The sequence below is a fragment of the Acanthopagrus latus genome, chromosome 21 (assembly GCF_904848185.1).
Source record: "Acanthopagrus latus isolate v.2019 chromosome 21, fAcaLat1.1, whole genome shotgun sequence".
Lineage (NCBI taxonomy): Eukaryota > Metazoa > Chordata > Actinopteri > Spariformes > Sparidae > Acanthopagrus > Acanthopagrus latus.
This window is the reverse complement of record NC_051059.1, coordinates 11,462,821-11,484,591: the sequence shown is the minus strand read 5'-3', so window position 1 is coordinate 11,484,591 and position 21,771 is coordinate 11,462,821. Positions and strand designations below refer to the sequence as shown.

General features: G+C 40.2%; 2 protein-coding genes across 10 annotated transcripts in view; one reads left to right on the top strand and one right to left on the bottom strand.

The window, feature by feature from the left end:
- LOC119011820 (zinc finger protein GLIS1) overlaps positions 1 to 8,134 on the bottom strand; it is a 42,768-nt gene extending 34,634 nt beyond the window's left edge. Inside the window, exon 1 of one of the 2 annotated variants that reach the window (XM_037085222.1) lies at positions 8,039 to 8,134. The gene's annotated coding sequence lies outside the window, so the exon portion shown is untranslated. The remainder of the gene's footprint in view (positions 1 to 8,038) is intronic. The other variant, XM_037085223.1, reaches the window with a different exon arrangement.
- A 5,325-nt stretch (positions 8,135 to 13,459) lies between these two features.
- LOC119011251 (heterogeneous nuclear ribonucleoprotein C) lies at positions 13,460 to 21,302 on the top strand. Of its 8 annotated transcripts, none has more exons than XM_037084215.1 (9): positions 13,461 to 13,662; positions 15,629 to 15,737; positions 17,604 to 17,872; positions 18,831 to 18,864; positions 19,084 to 19,131; positions 19,372 to 19,541; positions 19,907 to 20,020; positions 20,264 to 20,430; positions 20,646 to 21,302. In XM_037084215.1, exons 2-9 carry the CDS (start codon positions 15,733 to 15,735, stop codon positions 20,781 to 20,783), a joined length of 945 nt encoding a protein of 314 aa, XP_036940110.1. In that variant the 5' UTR covers positions 13,461 to 13,662; positions 15,629 to 15,732; the 3' UTR covers positions 20,784 to 21,302. The 8 variants fall into 8 exon arrangements, with proteins under 8 accessions (XP_036940108.1, XP_036940110.1, XP_036940109.1 ...); XM_037084214.1 differs by having other exon boundaries at positions 19,081 to 19,131; XM_037084210.1 differs by having other exon boundaries at positions 13,463 to 13,662; positions 18,831 to 18,903.
- Positions 21,303 to 21,771: the final 469 nt, after the last annotated feature.

Below are 21,771 nucleotides of genomic sequence, written 5' to 3'. Positions count from 1 at the left end.
TCAACCACAGTCTGATCTGTTGGCCACTGAGAGGCTCCACTGGAACAGTCAGGGTTCAGGGCCTTGCTCAAGGGCAATTCAGTAGTGGTAATAAAGGTGGAGCAAGCGCTGCCTTTCACTTTCCCCATCCAGATTTATCCTGCCGGTCTAGGGGTTGAACCGGCAGCCCTCCCAGTCACAAGCTCGATTCTGTGGCTATTTATTTTTATTAATTTTAATAAATGTCTTACTTGGACTTATAAGTTTCCTCATTTTTTTGGACCTCTAAAAGTAAATATGATACAGGTATAGGTATTAGAACAATCTTATCTGGTATCACTGGAAATCAGAAGTATTTATACCGGGAGGTGAAGTAAAAAGCTGATGATTTCAGTCTCCTGGAAGATATTTCATAGTGTTACAGTCAGTTGTTTCATGTTAGGAGTGACAGAAATAGTTGTAACAAGAATGAAACAGGACAGAGGTTAGAGGTCAGGTAAAGAAGAAGTAAATGCAAATGTCAAGCGGCAGTTTCAGAAAGTTAGGGAGAGGGTTTCTAAAGCTGTTCAACCATCCAACAAGGGATGAAATACATCATTGACTGTATATGCACCTGTATCTGTTCAATCAACTACTTTATCTGTATTAGTGTCTGTACTCGGAATGGACAGGCCTTGAACTGGAGGTGTATGATGGTGACCAACTTCAGTCGGCTACCCTCTGAGGATTTTCCTTCATAATGAGAGTTCAGAGTTTGAAATTACTTTTATAAATGCTCTAAAACAGTGAAACAGTGAAAGCTGCACATCTTGTTTTGAGAAGATAATAATAATCAGCAGAGATCCATGTGTTTACTTGTTGATTCAGTTATTTGCAGGAGTGGAGGAGTGTGTTGGAGTTATATTGCGAGTACATTTGGGATTAGAGGGGAAAGTAGGGTAAAGGGAAAATGATTTAATACTGTAAACATACACTTTATTTATTTTGCCAAAACAACACTTTTCTGTCTGAGCATCACTGAAACTCACATTTTAGTTCCTGTTTAAACATTTCTCCCTCTGTTTCCAGCCGGGCCTCTGAATCCTTTAAAACACTCCTCTTTTATTTTCTTTGTACTCGAGCTTTGAAATGTAAATTCATTTTCCTCTGGGAGCGGATGAATCGAGGAGAGCTGTGTGTACGTCTGCTTCACACGTTCTGCGAGGCGTCATTTATCTTGACAGATCTCTTTAATTTAACTGCTATACTTGTTATGTCTGTATGTTAGTTTTAGGTGGCTCCCAGAAATAATATTTAAACTTTATTGCCACAGCTCCCTCTACAGTGAGTTTGGTTCTGTCTTAAGTGTACGCGTCCAAACACTAACTCATTCAAAAACAGTACATTTTGTTGCTACTGGCTGTGACTAATGCATACTTTTAATTTGGATACAGTAATATTGTAAACCGCTGCTGTACTGATTTAACTTTCCCCTCTCTTGCTGCTGTGCTGCTGCATCTCCAACCTCCCACTGAAGACCTCATGGGAACTCAAATGAATTAGTCTAATTGTGTTATTCCTCATGAAAGCCTTGTCTTCATCTCCAACATGTAAACTTTTCAAGAACAAAGAACAACAGAGCTTCATGAAGTTGGATGAACGGGTTGTCTGCTCATCTTAAAGCTGTGCTGGTAGATATTTGTTAAAAATAAAATTTGGTTGGGGTGGCCCACAACTTTACTATTTTGGTTCACTCTTGCTTCTCTCATCAACCCAATTCACATGCAGCTGTTTTCAGCGCAAAAAAAAACTCTGATGAAGCAACTGTATGCCTGTAAACAGCAGACAGACAAAGTTAGCCATTAGCTGGTGAACATAGTGAAGTATTTAGCAGCTAAACACCCAGATATTTCTCTCACGAGGTGGTATAAGTCAGACCTCAACTGAAAGAAGATTGAATTTTGGACATGGATTGACCAAAATCACAACTCCAAATGAATGCTAGAGTTGTCTGTATCTGCTGGATGTGAAAGTAGGCAACTATTCGCTTCCAAATTCACCATATCACACTAATGAGGGGCTGTTACAGGTGTTTTTGGACCAGAGGAACCTTTTCAGTACTGCAACCCCATTTTAATTGTATAATAATAATAATAATATTAAGGATTCAGCTGATCTTATGGGAGGGAGGAGATTGTTCGTTAGTCTGGGTGCAAAGACTTCTAAAGAGCAGTCACCTTTAGTTTTCAGTCTCGTACATGGTGTTGCCAATAGATTCTGGTTGGATGATCTAAGCGGACAGTCAGTGGTATAAGTGGTGAGTAGCCATGTAGTGCCTTCAAAGCAATCCTGAACTTAACTGGAATTGCAATGAGGCAAAAAATTGATGTAATATGAAATCTCCAATTTGTCCTGGTTAAAAGTCCACTAGCTGTTTTCACATCACAAAAACTGTTAATGATCGTAGGTCTTAGAACTCTGTTTTGAGGGAGTTTTGTCAGAGTAGGTACTCTCCAGAGCTCCAGAGAAACTTTGAGTGATGTTAGTATACATTGATTGGTCAATCTCAGGAGCCAGCGTCTGCAACTGCCATTTCTAAAACCCTGTCAGCTGTACAAACAACAGACAACACAAAAGACAGCTTGTAAAGAAGAACGGCTGGCTTTAATCACCTCAGTATTCCAACTAGATGTGCGAATGCCAGCAGAAAAAAAGCCCTTGATGGTGTACAATCTCCAGAGCTGTTTGGTCCAAAACACCGTTGGTCAGATATTGATTAGCAGTTCCAAGGTGTCCAAAATTCTATTATTACGGTAATTTCTGAGAATTAGCTGTAAGTCAAAGGTGGCTCCAAAATTATGGAAGACAGTTTAGCTGCTAACTTCTCCTCAATGCACTGGAATTGGAATTAGCTCAGTTAACCATGGACCTAAGAGGGAGGACAGGGAGAGTCATCTTGGGCTCAAGGATTCAGCTCAGCAGCCTCCCAGTGAAGAGAATGTGACCAAACACAAGCTCTGAGACAAAGGAGACAGTATGGAGGTGACCAGGACTCAGGAACTATGACTCTGAGAAAGGAGACACCTGAAGCTGGTGAAACAGAGCATAGAGCTGTTTAAAGTCAATATATTTTGGCAGCCAGCCAATCAATTAAGCAATCACTGGACTAAAGACAATTTTCTGATTAATTCTGAAGTCAGACTTTGTAACTTGAGCATGTTTACTTTAAGTACAATGATTTTACTGCTTTTACTGCCTTTTTTAATACTTTATAATATTTGTTATTAAATGCAGGGCTTAAACTTGTAATCCAGCTGTTGTATTGCTACTTTAATTAAAGGATGTGAATATTTCTTACACCAACGTCCAAGACTGACACAATAAATCATTCAACCACAAACATGAAGGGTTTGCCTGCAACTAAATATGGAATCAAATCTAAACCAAAGAGGCTACACACACACACACACACAGGCACACGCGCGCACACACGCACACACGCACACACACACACACACACACACACACACACACACACACACACACACACCTAACCCTATTACATTTGTTTTCTATTTAACTATTGTGAGAATAACCTCAAGAAAGACTCTGGAGTTTATAATAATCACTGAGAGATAAACTGCCCTCCGCACATTAACCGGAGCTTTTGAAATCCCACTAATTCACTTGCCTTTTTGCGAAGAACAAACCTTCTGGGACTTGAAATAATTTGCCAAGTAAACAGGATTTAAAAAGACATTGGCCTGCAGTTAATACGCACCAGAAACAATGTTGAAACAGTTACCTCTGATACTCGAAGCGGGTCGTATTACCCAGCTGTGTCACCCTTGGGTGTTGCAAAAGAGCACGCACCTCCAGCCAGGAATAATATTTCTGAACCAAACCAAAATGAGCTCTGCTTGTAGGGCAATCACTTTTAATGTCCGTGAAAGGTATGTAAGGAGAAAAACAAGTGACGAACCATTTCATCAACGTGCTTTGAACACAGGCACCTCTGTCATAAGACAGCGGTTTTAACTAGAATGAGATCGGATGTGACAAATTCAGACTCCAGGCTCGAAGACACGGTAACAAATATTTATGTAGGAAAAAGCAAATTTGTTTCTTGCCTCACACTAATATGTCCCATATGATCAGTTTCTCACTGACTTTGAAGCCTTAATTAAGTACATTAGGTCACCTTGTTCTGTGTAACATAAACATGCGTATTAATGGCACACTAGTAAGTAAGCTATGACTTAGAATGACCTCCATAATAAGTTGCATCCATCTAAATGTTGCTTGGATTTGATGACATTTCCGAAAAGTCAACACAGAATAATTTGGCTCATCAGGTGTTTCCATCAGCTGGTTGTAAATAGTATGAAGAGGGTGTAACAAGATTACATAATCAAAAGGGATCCAGTAACTCTTCTGCTTCCAACTTCTCCCAACAGGACCTACATTTGTTTTGTTTCTACGATATGGTGTTTATCATTTACTGCCATTTGTGTTTTTCAGTTTTGTGTTTTGCTGGGTAAGGAATGGTTTCACATTTTAAGAATAATTTGATTGTTTGAGTTAGATGAAAAGATTAACACAACTAAGTACAGAGCTATGAGGTTACTAGCTTAGTATAGCGTCACATAAATACTGTAAACAGGGTCAAGTCTTAGTTGCTTAGCCACAGCAAGCAGTGTAAAGACTAACACTCCCTGGTCCCCAAGCTCCCAGGCCGAACAACCAGCTGCACAACTAACTGGGTACTCTGGTGATTCTAAGTGCTATATTGTAGGCAACTGGACTTGTTTCAGTTTCCTGAAGACGTTTCACCTCTCTCTGTTAACCTGTCTGGGGAGGGAACTAGGTACTGCATTGTAAGTGGGTGACAGGTAGTGTCGTAGTCCACCTGTGACCACCTCCACCTCTATTTACTTTAACACTACCTATAACCTATGCAGCCTAAAGCAGTACTTCATTCCTTCCTCAAACAGCTTAACAACCATTCACACCTGGGCTCACCTAACCCTAGCAACCCACATGAAAGCTGGTTGGGTCAACGACCCACAACAGGCCCTAATGATTCAGGGCTCACATGGGTCCTTAATGACTCCATAAGCACACTTCCACACAGAGTTTAAAAGCCAGCAACTCTCCTCCAATTAGTTAGAACTGAAGAAGCCTCTTGGATGAGAGGTGACACGTCTTCAAGAAAGTCCAGCTGCCTACGATACAGCACTGAGAATTACCATGACCTGGAAGACTGAGAACCTTCATCAACACATAGACTGGTGATATGCTGCCCCCCTGTGTGTTTTGGGCATGAATTTGACATGTGGCCAGTTCTTACATGTTGCACTTTTAAGATGTGAGAATGGAGTTGGATTTGAACTCTTAATCTATTTGCATATTAATATAAATCTATCTTTAAAAAACTAGAAAATTACCTCATCAGAAGATAGCAGATGTGTTTCATTGGCATTTAGCAGCCAGTTCTAACACCCAGTGCGTCAAATCAAATCAAATCAAATCAAATCAATTTATTTATATAGTCTAATCACAATCACATTGCCTCAGTGGGCTTTACAATCTGTACAATGAACGGAACATTCTGTCCTCAGAGGAGGGATTCCTCTTCCAGGACAGACAGACTGCAGTAGATGTCGCATTGTACAGAATGGAAACAAAAAAATCACAGTTCACAAATTTCACCAATAGAATATCTGATACATGTAAATTATATAAAATACATGTGAAGAGTGTGACTAAACAAGCCATGGTATTGCCCTCGTCTGTGGCCCGATGCTTCTAAGTTTGACGCTGTAGTAAACCCATAGTGTCACTTCTGCAGCATCCCTCTCATGCAGTTGTGTAAAGAGCACAAAAAGCCAAAGCTGGGAGCTGGAATTATCATACACAAGACTTTGCCAAAAAACATTTTCAGTTATGTTACGCAGGTGAGTTAACTTACATAAATCACGTGACATAATTTTCGGAAGTGCTGGCCTATTTTAACCTAAAGTATGATCTTGTCCTAAACATGTCCCGAAACCCTGATCAAAATGTGCCAATGTTCCCAATGTTATTTACAGTCCAAAACCATAATATGTCATTATCTATGAAATGTTTGCCATCAAGCTTTATTCTGAGTGTATTACGTACTATTGCTAACACGGCCCTGGAGCCCTTCAGGTGTCAAACTGACTCTAGAGGAGTAGGTAGAGTGTCATAGTATACAGTTTTAGTCAATGATTGGTCAATAGTACTCAGACTAACAATGTATCACATAGGAAATCGGAACACTTCTGATGCCAATATCTATATTGAGTAAATGTACTCCAATGCATTCCATCACTGGTTATTACCATCACTTGGGCTGTGACATTTTCTAATAATGTTCCAATAATACTCTTGAGTGCCACTTTTCAAATAGAGTTCCTTTCGTTGTCGTCACTGTATCAGTGTGTCTTTGTACTTCCACTCCACTTTATTTTGTACACAAATATTGTACTTTTTTTTTACCCCACTTAATTGTTAGGTCCAGTACAGACACTAAGAAGAGAGGAAAACAGCACCTTTTTTGGTAAAGGAGCTATTTCTTATTATGCTGATGAAGATTTGGTTGTTGAAAGCTTCGGTAAAAGTTTGTGAATGGACCTTGAGTGAAGATCATTTTCTAAACTACAACTTCCACCTTCAGCCAGGAACCTTTATCAAATTACATGCAACAGTTTTATCCCAAGTTTAGTAATAACATGTTGCTTGCTTGGTCAAGGTCAAGACTTAAGCGTCAAACTCAATACGTTTTGTGTCTGGCATAAAACGGTGTTTTCCCTGTCAATGTGGCCTCTCACCCTTTGTCTTTTATTTAGTTTTACCCCATACATGCAGTGGCAAATTGACTTAATTCATTCAATCACTACTTCCACTTGTGAAATGTTTTGAAATCGCTAGATTTTGCAAAGTCAGCCGAGGAAAGCAATCCCCTTAAAACTGAAATGCTTTTGTTATTTTCTCCCCCTGGTGTGAAATTGAGGCAAACATACAGTGCCAGGGCAAACAAATAGTTTAGGGCGAAACAAATCTTGGCCCGCTGCACGGAGCACCACTCTCCATCGGAGCACTTGAACAAACAATCTGAGCATCTGGTGAAATAATCGCTGACTCACTGGTATTGATCAACAAGCTGGTCACCCTCCCAAAGGCACATTACGGTAATACTTTACAGAAGAGTAAAAACGTTGTTTATTACCTCTTTAATGGCCACATACATGAGATTAAATGGTAAAAATCAACTCCCTGCACACACAGCTAATGCTGTGGGGACGCTGGCCGAGGCCTGCGAGGTACAAACCATGATCCCGCTGCTAAACTCCATGCCAGTGATACCCTGAGACTAATGATTAAAACAAGCCTCCTCATCTGTTTGACTTTCAGAAAGCCAGATTTCCACCCCCTGCGCAGCACTTTTCATTCCAGCTACATTACATAAATCAGTGGTCTGCAAAGGAGTGGAAAGGAAGAGTCCCATAAGTAATGGGGGGGGGGTATCACATGGGACAGGACTTTACTACAGTATAGAGCAGCACATCTATTAATTGCCTTCCTCAATTCCTTTGAGTTGCACAATCAAAACAAGTTCTTGTGCAATCCAGGAGGTAAAATTAGACCTGATTGTAACAACGCGGAGTTTTGTCCAACTTTTTTTTCCGTCTATCTCAGGAGGTCTTTCTTCATTAATCAACATTTCTTGACAACTTAGTGGGTTGTCGAGAATTCCTGCACATCCTGCATCCAGCACAAAACGGTTCGTGTCTCGGCTGGAGTCACTTCAAATGCGCACAGACCGCTGTTAACATTTACACCCATGTATTCCCCCTCAATCATTTTTGCATTTACGCTCGTTATCAAAAGAAGAAAGACGATATATTTGACTGAACTTGAGACAAAAAAAAAAACCTTAGAACACAACGTAACACGCGCTAACGGTTTCTTAAGCAGCCGTGACAGCACGGGTGCTACAGGTCGACAGGTTTTGGACATGGAAGCACATTTAAAGCGCAGTGAGCGCTCCTCTTACCGCTTTGTGTCCTCTCATCCTCGCAGCTCGCTGGTGGGTCTTCGCCTCGCGCTGGCTGCACGCGGACTGCGCTGCTGCCCTGCTGTCACTGCCGCGCGCTCTGTCTGCCTCGGCTCTGCTGCGCGCGCACATGTACGCACGCTAAGGCGAACTTTTTTTTTTTTTGTTGTTCTGTTGTCTTCATCCTCTGAGGCGCGTGCAGCTGATCACAGTCACGTAATGTAAGTGTGAGTGATCAGAAGTGCTTTTATAAGTTTACATTACTGGACTACAGATATTCAGAGATATCGTGTTTTCATATCTGATTTAAGGACTCCATCATGGTGACCTCATCACTCGTCTTTGTTATTATCACCAATGTCCAGCACCCAAAAGTCATGTTTGAGTAAAAGTAAAGATACTGTGTGAAATATTACTTTGGTAAAAGTGACACACCCACACACATAGTAACCTATTTGAGTATGTTAGTATAAGTTTTACAGTGTCTGATATTAAATGCTTTTAAAGTATCAAAAGTAATTTTCTGCATAGTGTCTACTTTGGCTGTGATGCAGTATGTATTCCTCGAAGCAGCTAGTAACTACTGTTAACAAATAGGTTTAGTGGACGCAAAAGTTTCATACTTCCTCCAAAATGTACAACAAGTAAAGTTCCTCAAAGTTGTAGTCAAATCTGCTTAAAGGACCCCATCATGGTGACTTCATCACTAGTTTTGGTGCTAATACCAGTGTTGTGAAAAGCACCCAAAAATCTTCCCTGAGTAAACGTAAAGATACAGTGTTAAAATATGACTTGACTTGAGAGAGAGAGAGAAAGACAGAGGGACAGAGAGGGAGGTGGGGATGAGACATGGTTTTTACTAGACTTTTCACTAAATTTAATCTGAGAAGTAACTAAAGCTGTCAGATAGTGGAGGATAGATTACAATAAGAATCTGGCATTTGTTCTTGAATACAATGCTTGAGTAAATGTACTTAGTTACATTCCATCACTGTGTTTTGTACCTTGTAGTGAATCCACATGGGTTCTACTGCACACAGAGAGTTTCCTTTTCCAGTTGTAGCCCTGTACGCTGTATCAACCTTGATCTGACCATAATCTATTTTTGGTCTTGCCAGTGTCCTGTTTCTCTTTTATAACTATCATAACACCACATATATTGATAAATACATGTATGCGTGGTCAAAAATTAATGCTAAATATGACCGCCCTCTCACTCAGGGTGAACTCCCTGCTCCTCCCACGTTTACACCAATCACGTCCAAACTTGGACGTACTTTATGCTGTCAAACATCTGGACGTGTCTTCGCTCCGTTAAGACTGACATGAATACACAAAGGAGGCGAACGAGCAGAGAAACCTTTTATCGGTGTATCTGCTTACACGGTGAGACTTCAAGCCGGAGTTGTATTTCTGATTCCCGAGATGATGCACAGAGCTGTAAACAAGTCCTCTGGGACGGCTGCTCAAAGCAAAACCAGATGGGTGAAGACAATTCACAAAAGAACATATTCTCCATGAAAAATTGGAACATTGTAGGGGTTTCATTGGCTAACTAGATACAGAAAACAGCTGGTTTTGGTCTCTTTCGCTTGCCATCCTGTCTGTTTGTGTGTCTCCCTTCTTCAGGTGCAACAAAGCCATCGGGAAATATTAATAGACCTTTTTCACAGCCCACATTCTGACTTGTCATAGCAGGAACGGAACTGGTGGGACTCATAACATTAAAAAATGGCTCTGTTTTATTCAAGTGTCAGTGTGTGACAGGGACACGCTCAACACCAGGACCCTGAAACTGCCATCCTTTGTTTTCATTATTCACACTTGTGTTTCTCATGTTGAACTGTCTTACAGTATTTAACAGAGGGCTGATTCAAAGTTTTTTTTTCTATTTTTTATCCCATCTGATTCGATCAAATGAACTCCAAATGTGTTACTGGAAATGACACGGTGCAAATGAGACCAGCTTGTAGAGCAAAATGAGTCCCACATTTTACATGAGCTCTATCCAGTGTTTTCTTCATATGAATCCTGTTTGTGTCCAAGAAGCATTTTCACGATTTTTACTGTAAATCTGAGGGTTCGTAACATGACAACTAGAAAACTAGAAGAAAAACTACACCTTTTTGAGACACAAATGCTACGCTGTATTTTACTTTTTCAAATCTTGCCGGTTTTGTTGTGAAATGCTGAACAGTTTAACTTCTCCAGGCCTCTGAAAACCTTGCAAATGATGTAAGTGCAGGGAACTTCATCTCAAAGAACATGTGATAGGAGAGGCCGTAAGAGTCATGAGGCAAAAGAATGTAATTAATAACATAGATAATGAATGCATTACTGTATGCATAATACCTGGTTGGTATTGTGTCTCATGGCGTTACAGCTGTGCTTTTAACTATGTGACAAGTCAACATGTGCGCTATGAAGAAGGTCTGCTGTACAACACCTGTACACTGACATCCTCAGCCAGTTTTCCCACCTGTGCTGGCAGCTAAGGTAAGATAAGATAAGATACCAGAAACAATACTTCAACATATTTATACCAGTTTGGTGAGTCACAGCTTAACCCAGCATCCAAGTCAGGGCCGCCCATAGTGTTGCTCGTGCCCAAAGCTAGATACTTTCCGAAAGCACCCCCAGCATGTTATCTTGAGGGTCACAGAGGCCTTTTGGGCCGTTTCATGCCCTCTCCTGACTCAGGGCCTGTGCAAACTGACATGGTGTCACCCCCTGTTGGCAGCAGATCACTGGCTCGATTTTAAATGATGTCTCTGACCCTTAGTGTAGCACATTTCAGCTTCAGCTTACAGTTATTGTTCTGATGTTTGCTTTATTTGGATTAGAGTTTGGTCGCATTTACTTTTGCTAGTTATTTGTTTAGTTTAATTATTTCCTTGTTTAGAATGTTCAGTTTTGTATTGAAAATGTTTTGCTCCGTTTAAAAATTTGGGTAACACTGTGGGCGGCCATGGTTAGATAGGTCAGGTAAAAGGACCAGGGCCATGATGCACCTGGGTGAACCTATGTTTTTTTTTTCTTTTTAATTATTATTACCAGAGCAGGAGAGGCATTCAGGATTAATTTGTTCTTTGTTTGCTCACTGGACATTGAAGTTACTTACCCTGCATACAATACAAGCCCATAGTGCAGCAGTGGCTCTCTGATTTGCATTTTGAATGTTTGATTTACATTTTTTGGATAAAAGGCCACTACATCAATGTTGTTGTAAAACGTGTGTGAGATGGATGCCTCATCTTCCACTGAACCAAATCAGAATCAAAGCTTCTGCAAGAGAAGATGGCAACTTATCTGATAGTCCTGGAATCAGTGTATATTCAAAGGTCCTGCACACCCTCGCTGGGAGTTTCAGTAAGACTGACTGGTCAGGCTGAAATTGGGCAGAGCTAAGGAGAGGATTGTGTAAGGTCCACGAACTCAATTTGCCAAAAATGATAAGGATGTGAGCTGTCTGACGTTAACGGCTCTGGCCAGAGAGTGAAGCAGTTCTGATCTGAGGTCCAGTCAAGGAAAAACAAACAAAACAACAGTTAAGGTGCAACGTGAATGTGCTGAGGCTTGTAGAGAGCTGCCAAACTTTATTCTTCTGAATATTGCATCCATCTAACGATCTTTTCGGTGATTCCAGATGAGGAAGAAGAAACTGGACATGAAGTTCATCTGCTGGAGGTCTACCTGTTGTACCGTGGCTCCCAGCTTTTTTAGACATTTACAGCACTTCAGCAGTGATGTTCCTCTCCACTGTTGTCTCAAGTGACTCTTTTTTTTCTTTTTTTAAATCTGTTGGGGTTGTAGTAAAACTCTCCAGTATCCCACAATTAAATGCAAAGACTTAACCTTCGTAGGAGGTTGGGAAGAACTGCTGCTTTACACATATTGATGTGTTTTTTGTTTGTTTGTTTGTTTGTTTTGTGTGTGCTGATTATCTTGTGTGGCCTGTCCTCTTCCAGATCGCCACAGTGGACTGGAGGCCTTGTGGCACCACTTGGCAGTCCCTCGACTTGCTCATTCGTGTTCACTGTTCACATATTCTATATACATTTACATCTATCAGACATTCTATCAATTAAGTTTGTCAACTGTGTTGCTGTGTTCTGAACATGTAACATCTATTGCGTTTCTGTCCGTCCTGGGAGAGGGATTCCTCCTCTGTTGCTCCTCCTGAGGTTTCCTCCATCTTGTTTTTCCCCTGTTGAAAGGTTGTTTTTTTTTTGTTTTATTTTCTCCAATATGGCTAATTATTCCTCACTCGAATTGAGGGTCTAAGGAGACAGGATGTTCACTCTTCAGATTGTGATTGTCCACTGAGGTAATGTGATTGTGATTTTGGGCTATATAAATAGAAGTGAGTTAACTTAATTTGTCGTAGTCTAAAGAAAATAACACATTGTCCCTATCAGCCTAATAATCTGAGTGAGTCCTAATCCTTTATTTTGATTTTAATTACTGTATATGGGAGAATTTGCGTAGGGGATTGTCATTACATTATAAAACCTCTTACTGGACAGTTCAGCACTAGTTTTGTTGAATAAAGAATTCGTGAAAATATCTTGCTCATGGTCAACGTTCATTCATTTTGAGAACAGCAGTGCCACCTCCTGGCTGGCTGTGGTATTATTTCATTGACCTGCTGCTTTGTGCTCCTTCTTAAAGTATATTTGCGTAACTACAAATGGATTTTCAAAAATGATGCGGATAGTAAAAATCTTATTCTCTTTTATTTTTTTGTGGGATATACATGGAACAGAAATGGATCCATTGTTGCAGCACTGTTATCTAATCATAATAATCCAGTTATAATTGATCACAGCTGCAAATGTGACTCAGATTGATTGCCACTTGTATGGTACAGCTTTTTGTAAATTTTATCTTTGGACGTCACTGTGACGTGTACATTTTCACAACAGCAAGAGAGGAAGCGCACCCATAACAAAAAATGCAAATTAAATAATAAAAAATGAATAGATTTAATAACTATGTTTGTTGTTGTTGTTGTTGTTGTTGTTGTTGTTGTTGTTGTTTTGGATGAATCTCCTTTAAGTTTACGTCATGTTATTAAAATCCACGTAGAACGATTTTTTTTATGCCTTTATATGTTTAAAGAGAAATACAGGTGACAATATTGACAATCATTCATTGTTTCTGCCATGAACACTAAGACCATGAAATGAAAAAGTTTGTGATTTCAGATTGATGAATCGTGGTTATATAGCCGTTTGATTTGGAGATACACGACACGTTTTCCAGTAAAATTAATGACAAATTTAAGCAAAATCTTGCAAATTTAAAAAAGGCTGTATAGGAGGGAAGACGGACAGCTTTTCAAAGACAACAAGTGAGAACGCTTTAATCCACAGGTCACACCGGAGTCGGTAGTGTTCTTAATGTGGTACCTTAGCTCCCGACCCCGCTCCCCCGGGCTGCTATGTGACATAAAACCAGCGCCTTTGTCCGGTACTGCGCCATCTCGTTACGTTAGCTCAGTGGCTAGAAGAAAGCTAGCTCACTGCTTAAGGGGGCGAATCGCTTGTGCTCAAAAGGGACGACCTAACTAACAATTTGACAGATTTTACCGAAAGCAAGACATTTTACTCGTAAAGGTCGTGGTGAGTATTTTGTTCCCAGACATTTTTCATTTTTCCTTCCTTTTTCTTTTGTTTTTGGATTTTTTTCCACGATGCTTTTTCTATTTTGCGAGTGGACAGAACGTAATGTGCTGGCTAGCGAAGTAGCTAGCTTAGCTAGCTTGGAGACGCTCAACCCCCACAAATACACGAACGCTGGTTGTGGTTTTTAGAAACACGACGCTGTGGATGCATCTTAGCTACTGCTTCATCCGCCTTTTTTGCAAGTTGGTGTAGCTTTGTTTTTGTAGCCTTTACTGTGAAGACTTTTCCTTGACGGGACTAATAATGTTTTTGGCACGCTTCTCAGTCAGCCCACCAGCTAAGTTAGCACTAGCTAACATCGTCTGATGCTCTTTTGGTTTTGTAGTCGCTGCTTCAACCTGATCCATTATTGATTACAGATTATCGACGACAGTTCCGTCAGAATTTTGCAGGTTTTGGTTTTTGCAAGCAGTGGAACTGGTCTGATTTGCAGTGTATTTTTTTGTGCTCTTTAATTGGTGGTTGGCTAACGTTAGCCATGCTGGCCGGCTTTGAGCCACCGAGGCTGGCGCAGGGCCTGTGTTTCACACTGAAGCCTGACGGTGGCGCTCTGTCGATGTTCCAGGCGGGTGTGTTATGGATGGTTTAGGTAATTTTTGATACCCCGACTTTCTGGCTCATACTGCTCAGTCTGTTTGCCCTTTTTCCCCTTTTTTCTTTTTTTTTTTTCTTTTTTTTTCTTTTTTTGGTGGAGTAGATTTTTTTTTTTCCTTTTGTTTTTTTTTTCTTCCCCTGATGAAGAGTGATTTTTCTGATTTTGCAAGCTTTGGACTGCCAGTGTTGTTACATAACGTTTAACAAATACACATTTATTATAATTAAACGTTGATCAATCTGAACGAGTATTATGGCTGTTTATGTGTATTTAAAATCAACTCACGACTTCATGTTCATTCCTGGGCTGCACGTTCAATCATAAGCCCCATGCAGTCTTTTCAGTAGAGACAAACGCCAATACACATCACTGGAGGGTTGCATGTACACTGAAAGTGAAGTGGATCTCTAAGATCATGTGACAGCTCTAGACGGGAGCATTTATTCTATTTATAAGTGGAGTATTTTCTCCATACATAATCCCATTTACATATCATCTACTTTCCACCATTTTGAAGAAGTGAAACCCAATTTATTTTTTATTTTGTTTTTCACATCCTGCATCTGGTTTTGCTTTATTTATATAGTAGAAGTTATTTCCTCAACTGTTAAATCTGTCATTCCAAGCAGACGTTTCTCCATGTGTAAGGAGTATTAAAGAAATGGGAAAATCCTTGTTTAGAGTTTGATTACACAATTGGTGAAACTCCATTGACTTAAATAACCCTGCTTAGCTAGTCATACCTGTCGAGCCACAACAGTTGTTTGTTACATTTGTCACAACATGAAATACCCTTTGCTATGTTCCCATGACTTGTCAGCTCATGGTTTAAAAAAAAAAAAAAAAAAATCAACTTTACACATTTTTGCACTCAGGCATGTTCCTCAAGTTCCAGATCAAGTTGATCTGCTCTCCTAAAGGGCTTCACTGTCATTGTTTTTAATGGCACAGACTCATTTTTTAACTCTTACAACCATGTTTCACTCAAACACAAGCCTACGTGAACTAGTCGGGGCCCACCTTTTCTGCCCGTAAATGATATGAATGTAGTGGTTTTGTCACTTTTGTGTTCAGTCCCAGGCTTGTGGTCCTTGGGTGTGTGTTTTATTCCCCTCACTTCTCGTAGCTTCTGTTAGACGTTGCGCTTAAACATGCCTTAGGGTCCGATTGTAGTCCCAACGTAGTTTAGTTGTAAGTAGTGGTTTGCACATTCCTCGTCACTGATTCCTGCACACACTCCAACCAGGTAAGACTTGGTGCAACATAACCCTGCTCAGCTTGACTGAGGTGTGTTTTCTGTCACCTCAGTATAAATCGTGAGGGGCGAAGGTGAAGGTCGAGACACCAGCCCAAACTGATCCCAGCCCACAGTGTCAAACATCAGACAGACGACAGCCCTGCACACAGACGCTATGGAGTGAGTGATGAATGTGATGGGGTTACTGTTGATGCCACTGCTGTTTTCATGTTTGCTGTATCGGAGCTCAACTTTCCCATGTCCCAATTTCCACACAGCTCTGGGCTTCACTGGGTGCTCACATCGCCCCTTGTGTCTGTTAGAGTAAGAGTATCTCATTCTGTTTTATGGATATTGAGAGAAGTCACAGACTTGGAAACAAGCCCCTGTTCTATGGGAAAATACCATTTATAGAATGATACAAACTATACAATAATATGGTGGATTTTAATGGTGAATTACAGCTAAAGTATTCATAAACCAGTTGAACTGCTCCTTTTGACATGAACAGTCTTTGTTTCTATCTGCTTCACCATCATTTTAACCCAACTGATCCCCAGAAACAAAATCATCCAGCCCTGATTGAGTCAATCAACGTTAGAGTAGTAGTGTGAAATTTCCTTTATCCCACACCTCTAAACCGTTGGCCTCGCTAGATTACATTTAATAGCACGGCATTTTTTAATATAAGGTAACAAGCTTCCGGTGGCTACAGGTCCTGTTTCCACCACCTGGGTGTAAGTGAAGGGTGGTTATGTTAAGCTGAACCATGTGGCACAATCTCCTCACAAAGATCCAACAATTATAGATTTAAATGATATGCCATTATAATGCATTAATTTATTTCTCAACACTATGGATGTATAAAATCACATGAGCAATTATATTTCAACACTCAGTTGTGTTTTCTCCCACAAAATGTCTTTGTTGGCTTTTTTTCTAACAGGTGCTACTTTTGAACCAGTCAATACAGTAACCAGGTAACAAAGTACAGAATGACATAACTGTGCCATATATCGTTTCCAGCTATGTAGCAGTTGGTTTTCATTGCATAACATTGCACCATAATGGCCATTTTATCCTTTTGAAAGTAAAAAATGAAATACTAGCTACAGCTGAGGCTAACATTTTAAACCTCTTATGTATCCCTGTTAATGTCAATTATAAGCTTTAAACAAGCTATTGTCTTGAGATTTTTGGGGGAAACAGCACGTGTTAATGTGTTGAAAATTCACTGGTTTGTCTCGAAGGTGAAATATAGCTCAGAAATTCATAAATATGCCATTTTTGTTTCCTCATCAGGCATGTAAAGATAATCTTTAAAATACTGGTGGTGGCGATTAAGTAATATTTTATATTAAACAGTGATGTCATAACTTCAGCAGGCCGTTACTGAAACAGTGGCTCCTCTGTGTTTTCATATTCTAAATATAAAGTCCAGAAGCACATTGGAATCCATTCAAATAAGGCTGAACACACTGTGTTTTACATATAGCAATATAATAATGTGTGGTAAGAAAACTAAAGACTAATTTTGTGTTTGGGTCTGTGATCTGACATGTAGTGTCTGGTCAGTCTGTGTTTGAGTTTGTGACAGGCCTAAAATATCAAGTTTATTATGCTTCATTTGTTTGGTTTGTGCAAGCATGTGGTGCCAAATGAGAAATTATTTTTTTTTCCACCCCTCCTGATTATTTTTAGACTGTGAGGGAGGTTGTTGTTGTTTTGATAAGAGACTGGAAACATGCAGCTTGTAGATTTTATGCACATTTCGTCTCATGGAAATTTCAAAGCATCAAATTAGGACACACTGCAAACATGTCTCCTGTTGATACAAAGAGGGTAAATGGTGTCATAGCAGCAGTTCTTGTTGTCGAGCGCTTTGATTTAAACGTCTTAATTTCCCAGGAAGGCCTGCAGATCGTCTCTGCTTTTGTCTACCACATCTGGGGACTCTCCAGTATTTGACCAAGGAACAGGAGCAGATCAGTACTAATTCTTTGACTAAATCTGGGACTTGTGTGTCTGTGTGTGTCTTCCTGCTAGTCATTCACCCACCACCTCCAGCCTAATGGCCAGCAGCAACGTCACTAACAAGACCGACCCACGCTCCCTCAACTCCCGGGTCTTCATAGGCAACCTCAACACCCTGCTGGTCACCAAGGGAGATGTTGAGGCCATCTTCTCCAAATATGGCAAGATCGTGGGCTGCTCCGTCCACAAGGGCTACGCTTTCGTCCAGTACGCCAATGAGAGGAACGCCCGGGCTGCTGTTGGCGGGGAGGACGGGAGGATGATTGTTGGACAGGTCCTTGGTAAGAAATTAGTTGAGCTTTTTTTATTTGATACATTTTGGTTATATTTACATCAAAGCCAGTTTTTGATTAGTCATCTCAACAAGTTATTTTCAGACGCTCCCATGAGCATGTGAATGTACACGTCTATAGTAAAGCTGTTCTTTCAGCAAGTGGTTCTCGATCCTTTTCACCTTGTGACCCCTTAAAACCAAGCAATTTATTTTCTGTCACAGGTTGGGTATGTTTTAGTTGCTAGTAGAGTAGACAAATAACTGCGACAATTAATGGATCACCTATTAAATGAATCACCAACTGATTTGATAATCGATTTCCCTTATGTTTTTTTTAAGTAGTCAATATTCTAATTCCAGCTTCTTAAATGTAATACTTTCTGGTGTCTTTACTACTCCTTTCAGAGTAAATTCAATATGTTTGGCTTGTGGACAAAATATATTTGAGGTTGTCAGAAGGTAAACCTACTTGAAGAAATGTATTAAAATAATAATTACTACTTAGTAAATATTTACTGTCTGACCTTGTTTGGAACCATTGTAGGAGGATACTGTGATACTGAAGCTGGACAAAATATATATTTAAAAGAATAAATAAAAATGAGGTGTCTGATATGTCCAGATTTGGACTAAAAAAAAAAATGCACATTTTTGTTGAAACACCCTGCAAGGTTAGAGATAATTTTAAAACGACAAAGAAAAGGATAAAGTTCAATAATCTAGCGGATTCTTTAAATGAAATCTACTGTCACTGAGGAAGAAAAATCTAGAATCTATGAACATGTAAATATTGATTCATAGATGTCTTCTGGCGACACTGAAAAGTTGTTACTTGGCACAAATAACACAAAGGTTCTTTGAATATTTATACCCTCAAACTGTTGAGAAAATGTGAAAATCTGAAGTGCTTTGTTGTTGCATTGTTTACTGATCTGTGATCTGTTTTTTCCCCTTTTCCTTCTCAGACATCAACCTGGCTGGAGAACCCAAACCTCACAGGTCAAAAACCACCAAACGCTCCGCTGGAGACATGTACAGGTCATTCATAAACATACCTTTAGGAACAGTTAGGGCTGATATACACATATTCACATATACTTAAATATCAAAAGTCAGCACAGCAACAAAGGGAAGTCTCTACATGTCTAAAACCAGAAAAGGTTTCCGTTTTCTTGTTACCTCATGTGGACTTTTCTTGTTCTTCTTCCTAAACAGCAGTTCCTCATTTGACCTCGACTATGACTTTCAGAGAGATTATTATGACAGGTGGGTTAAATGGTTTCATTTTCCTCTCAGTTTGAAAGAAAAAGCCCCTGGAAGTTTTGTTGCGGAGAGTAATCCTTAATCTTATTTTTCAGTGTGTAAGAGTCGGTCACACTGGTTTCCAACAGTGTTTACCTCATTCAATAAAGTGTCTAAATCCACCACGGCTACAAAGACACATGTGGTAAGTGGGTCCAGTCCACAGTTCATTTCAATGTTTTGTCATTCTTTGTTTGATCCCAGAATGTACTCGTACCCGTCCCGTGTGCCTGCTCCCCCGCCCCCCTTGTCACGGGCCGTGATCCCGTCCAAGCGCCCGCGGGTCAGCTTGAGTGGAGGAAGCAGCCGGCGAACCAAGAGCAGCTTCTCCTCTTCTTCCAAGAGCAGTCAGAGGACTTCCTCGTCCAGAACAAGTGAGTCTCTCGGCTGCTTCCGAGATTATCTCAAGCTCACTGATTAAACAAGACAAACCTTAGCTTGTTGCAGTTCTTGAATGTAAGAATTATAATATTGTAGATTACATTTTAACGATTTTCTGATATTTTAAAGATTATTAGTGGAAAAAAAAATCAATCGATAAGTCAAAAATAAACACTGGGCACAGTCCTGAATTATTGGTCATAGTCATGGTTACTATCTCAGCTGTGCTCAGTGAACACTTGGTTTCTTGGCTGTGAATGGTGAAAATTTATTTTCAAGATTTGTCTGTATGACACCTCACTCAAGTTGCCCATCTACATCTTTTAAACTCTGGTTCTCTCTCTCTTTTACTCTGTAGTGAAGGTGGATGAACTGCAGACCATCAAGAGGGAGTTGACCCAAATCAAAAGCAAAGTGGACGACCTGCTGGACAGCCTGGAGCGCATGGAGAAGGACCACAGCAAGAAGTCAGGTAGGGGGAACACAATGTTTTTGTTTTTTTGTTTTTTAAATGGAGGTTGGTTGTTTGTTTGTGTGTTTTGTTTTTTAATCTCAGACAGAAATCCAGCCTAGATCAAGTTTATAAACTAAAACCTATAAAACCGAAATATCAGATGGATAATACAGCCATATGGTAACAAAATGACCACAGTGAGTGTTTATAAGCACATTTAATGACAGACAATGAACTGAAACACCCCTTCCTGTTTGGCAGATGCTAAGAGTACAAAAACTGAGCCAGGAGAAGTGACCTCTCCTCCGCACCCGAGCAACAAGAAGGACGAGGGACTGAAGAGAGACAGGGAGAGCCAGGAGATGAATGACTCAGATGAAGATGACGATGATGAAGAGGAGGAAGGAGACCTGCTGGAGGACGAAGAGGTGAGACTGAAAGGTTTATTACACAAATTGGAAGTGCAGACACTGTTCTAAACTAACAGATTTTAACACCTCTCCATCAGAACCCAGTTCTTGTAGTCCTAAATACAAAATGTAAAACTCTAATCCTGTTTTTTAAAGTGTTTGTTTAAACTGTTGGTATTACATGGTCTTAACTTGATCCACTTTCATCCCTTAACCTTCCGTCGCTCATACAGCCCTCACACTTTTTCAAACGGCAGGTGAAGAGTCAAGAGAGGGAGGATGAAGAGGAAGAAGAGGAGGAGGAGGAGGAAGGCGAGCACGTTGAAGGCGACGACGATGGCGACAGTGTCAACGGCGATGAGGACTCATAGACACGGATCACACCGACGCATGCGGCGTACACACAGCTTCCAGTAGGAACTCGGACTCCTGTTTTAACACTCATATTGTAGATACAAAAAGCAAGCGTGCACACACACGAGCATGGTGCACACACTCTGTTGTTCCATTGTCCCAAAAGCCGTCTTTTTTTTTTTTTTTTTTTTTGGTTTATTTTGTTTGCCAGTTGTCCAGTATCACTGTAATGGGAATAATTAGCTGTAGGTTTCGGATTGTGTTTTTACTGCGTCCTCACTGGTCTTCAGGAGATAGCAGAAACATGGACTGTTCATGTTCTCAGAGACAACAGCTCGAAGGACATGTCTTAACGCGAGGACGAAAATTCAGCTACAAAAGGCCGTTTTTAGGTTCAATGTATTTGTTTCCCTCAACGGTGAGTTTGTTTGACCTTGTGTGTCTGTATGTCAATGTCAGTTTTTTATACTATTCAGTTTCAGTTTAACTGTAAAGGATTAAATTGCAATAAAATATTAAAACGGAAAGCGCTCTTATGTTTTGCTTTGTTCTGTTCATTCCAAAAAAGTTCATCAGTGGTTTCTGGGGGGAAACACATGGAATTTATAGTTTAAATGAGACCGGCTACAATGATTTCAACAAAGAGAAATTAGTCATTGTTGGTGAGTGACATCTTTTTTCTTGTTTTGCCCAAATTTCACTGTCTGCCCAGAACTTACTCTCCAAAATATTGAAGTTTGCCTAGAAATGAAAATTCAGTCATTATATATTCACCCCCATGCTGATGGAAAGTCCGGTGAGTCAAGAAAACATTTGTGGAGCTTCACAGCAAAACAGTGTTGTAACATTCTCCCTAAACAACTTTCTATCAGCATCGGGGTGAGAGGGTAACTGGTACTTTAACCGCTGTGTGAATTGCATTCAAAGCAACTTTATTTAAACACATTGCATACAAAGGTTTTCATTCATGTATGAGCACTTATCTAAAACCTGTTCACTGGAACT

Bases quoted from the DNA above. Each gene is read 5' to 3' on its own strand.
- LOC119011251 (XM_037084208.1), top strand. The intron at 18,904-19,080 runs GTCATTCATAAA...CTTCCTAAACAG, and splicing joins TCCGCTGGAGACATGTACAG to CAGTTCCTCATTTGACCTCG. The intron at 19,132-19,371 runs GTGGGTTAAATG...GTTTGATCCCAG, and splicing joins CAGAGAGATTATTATGACAG to AATGTACTCGTACCCGTCCC.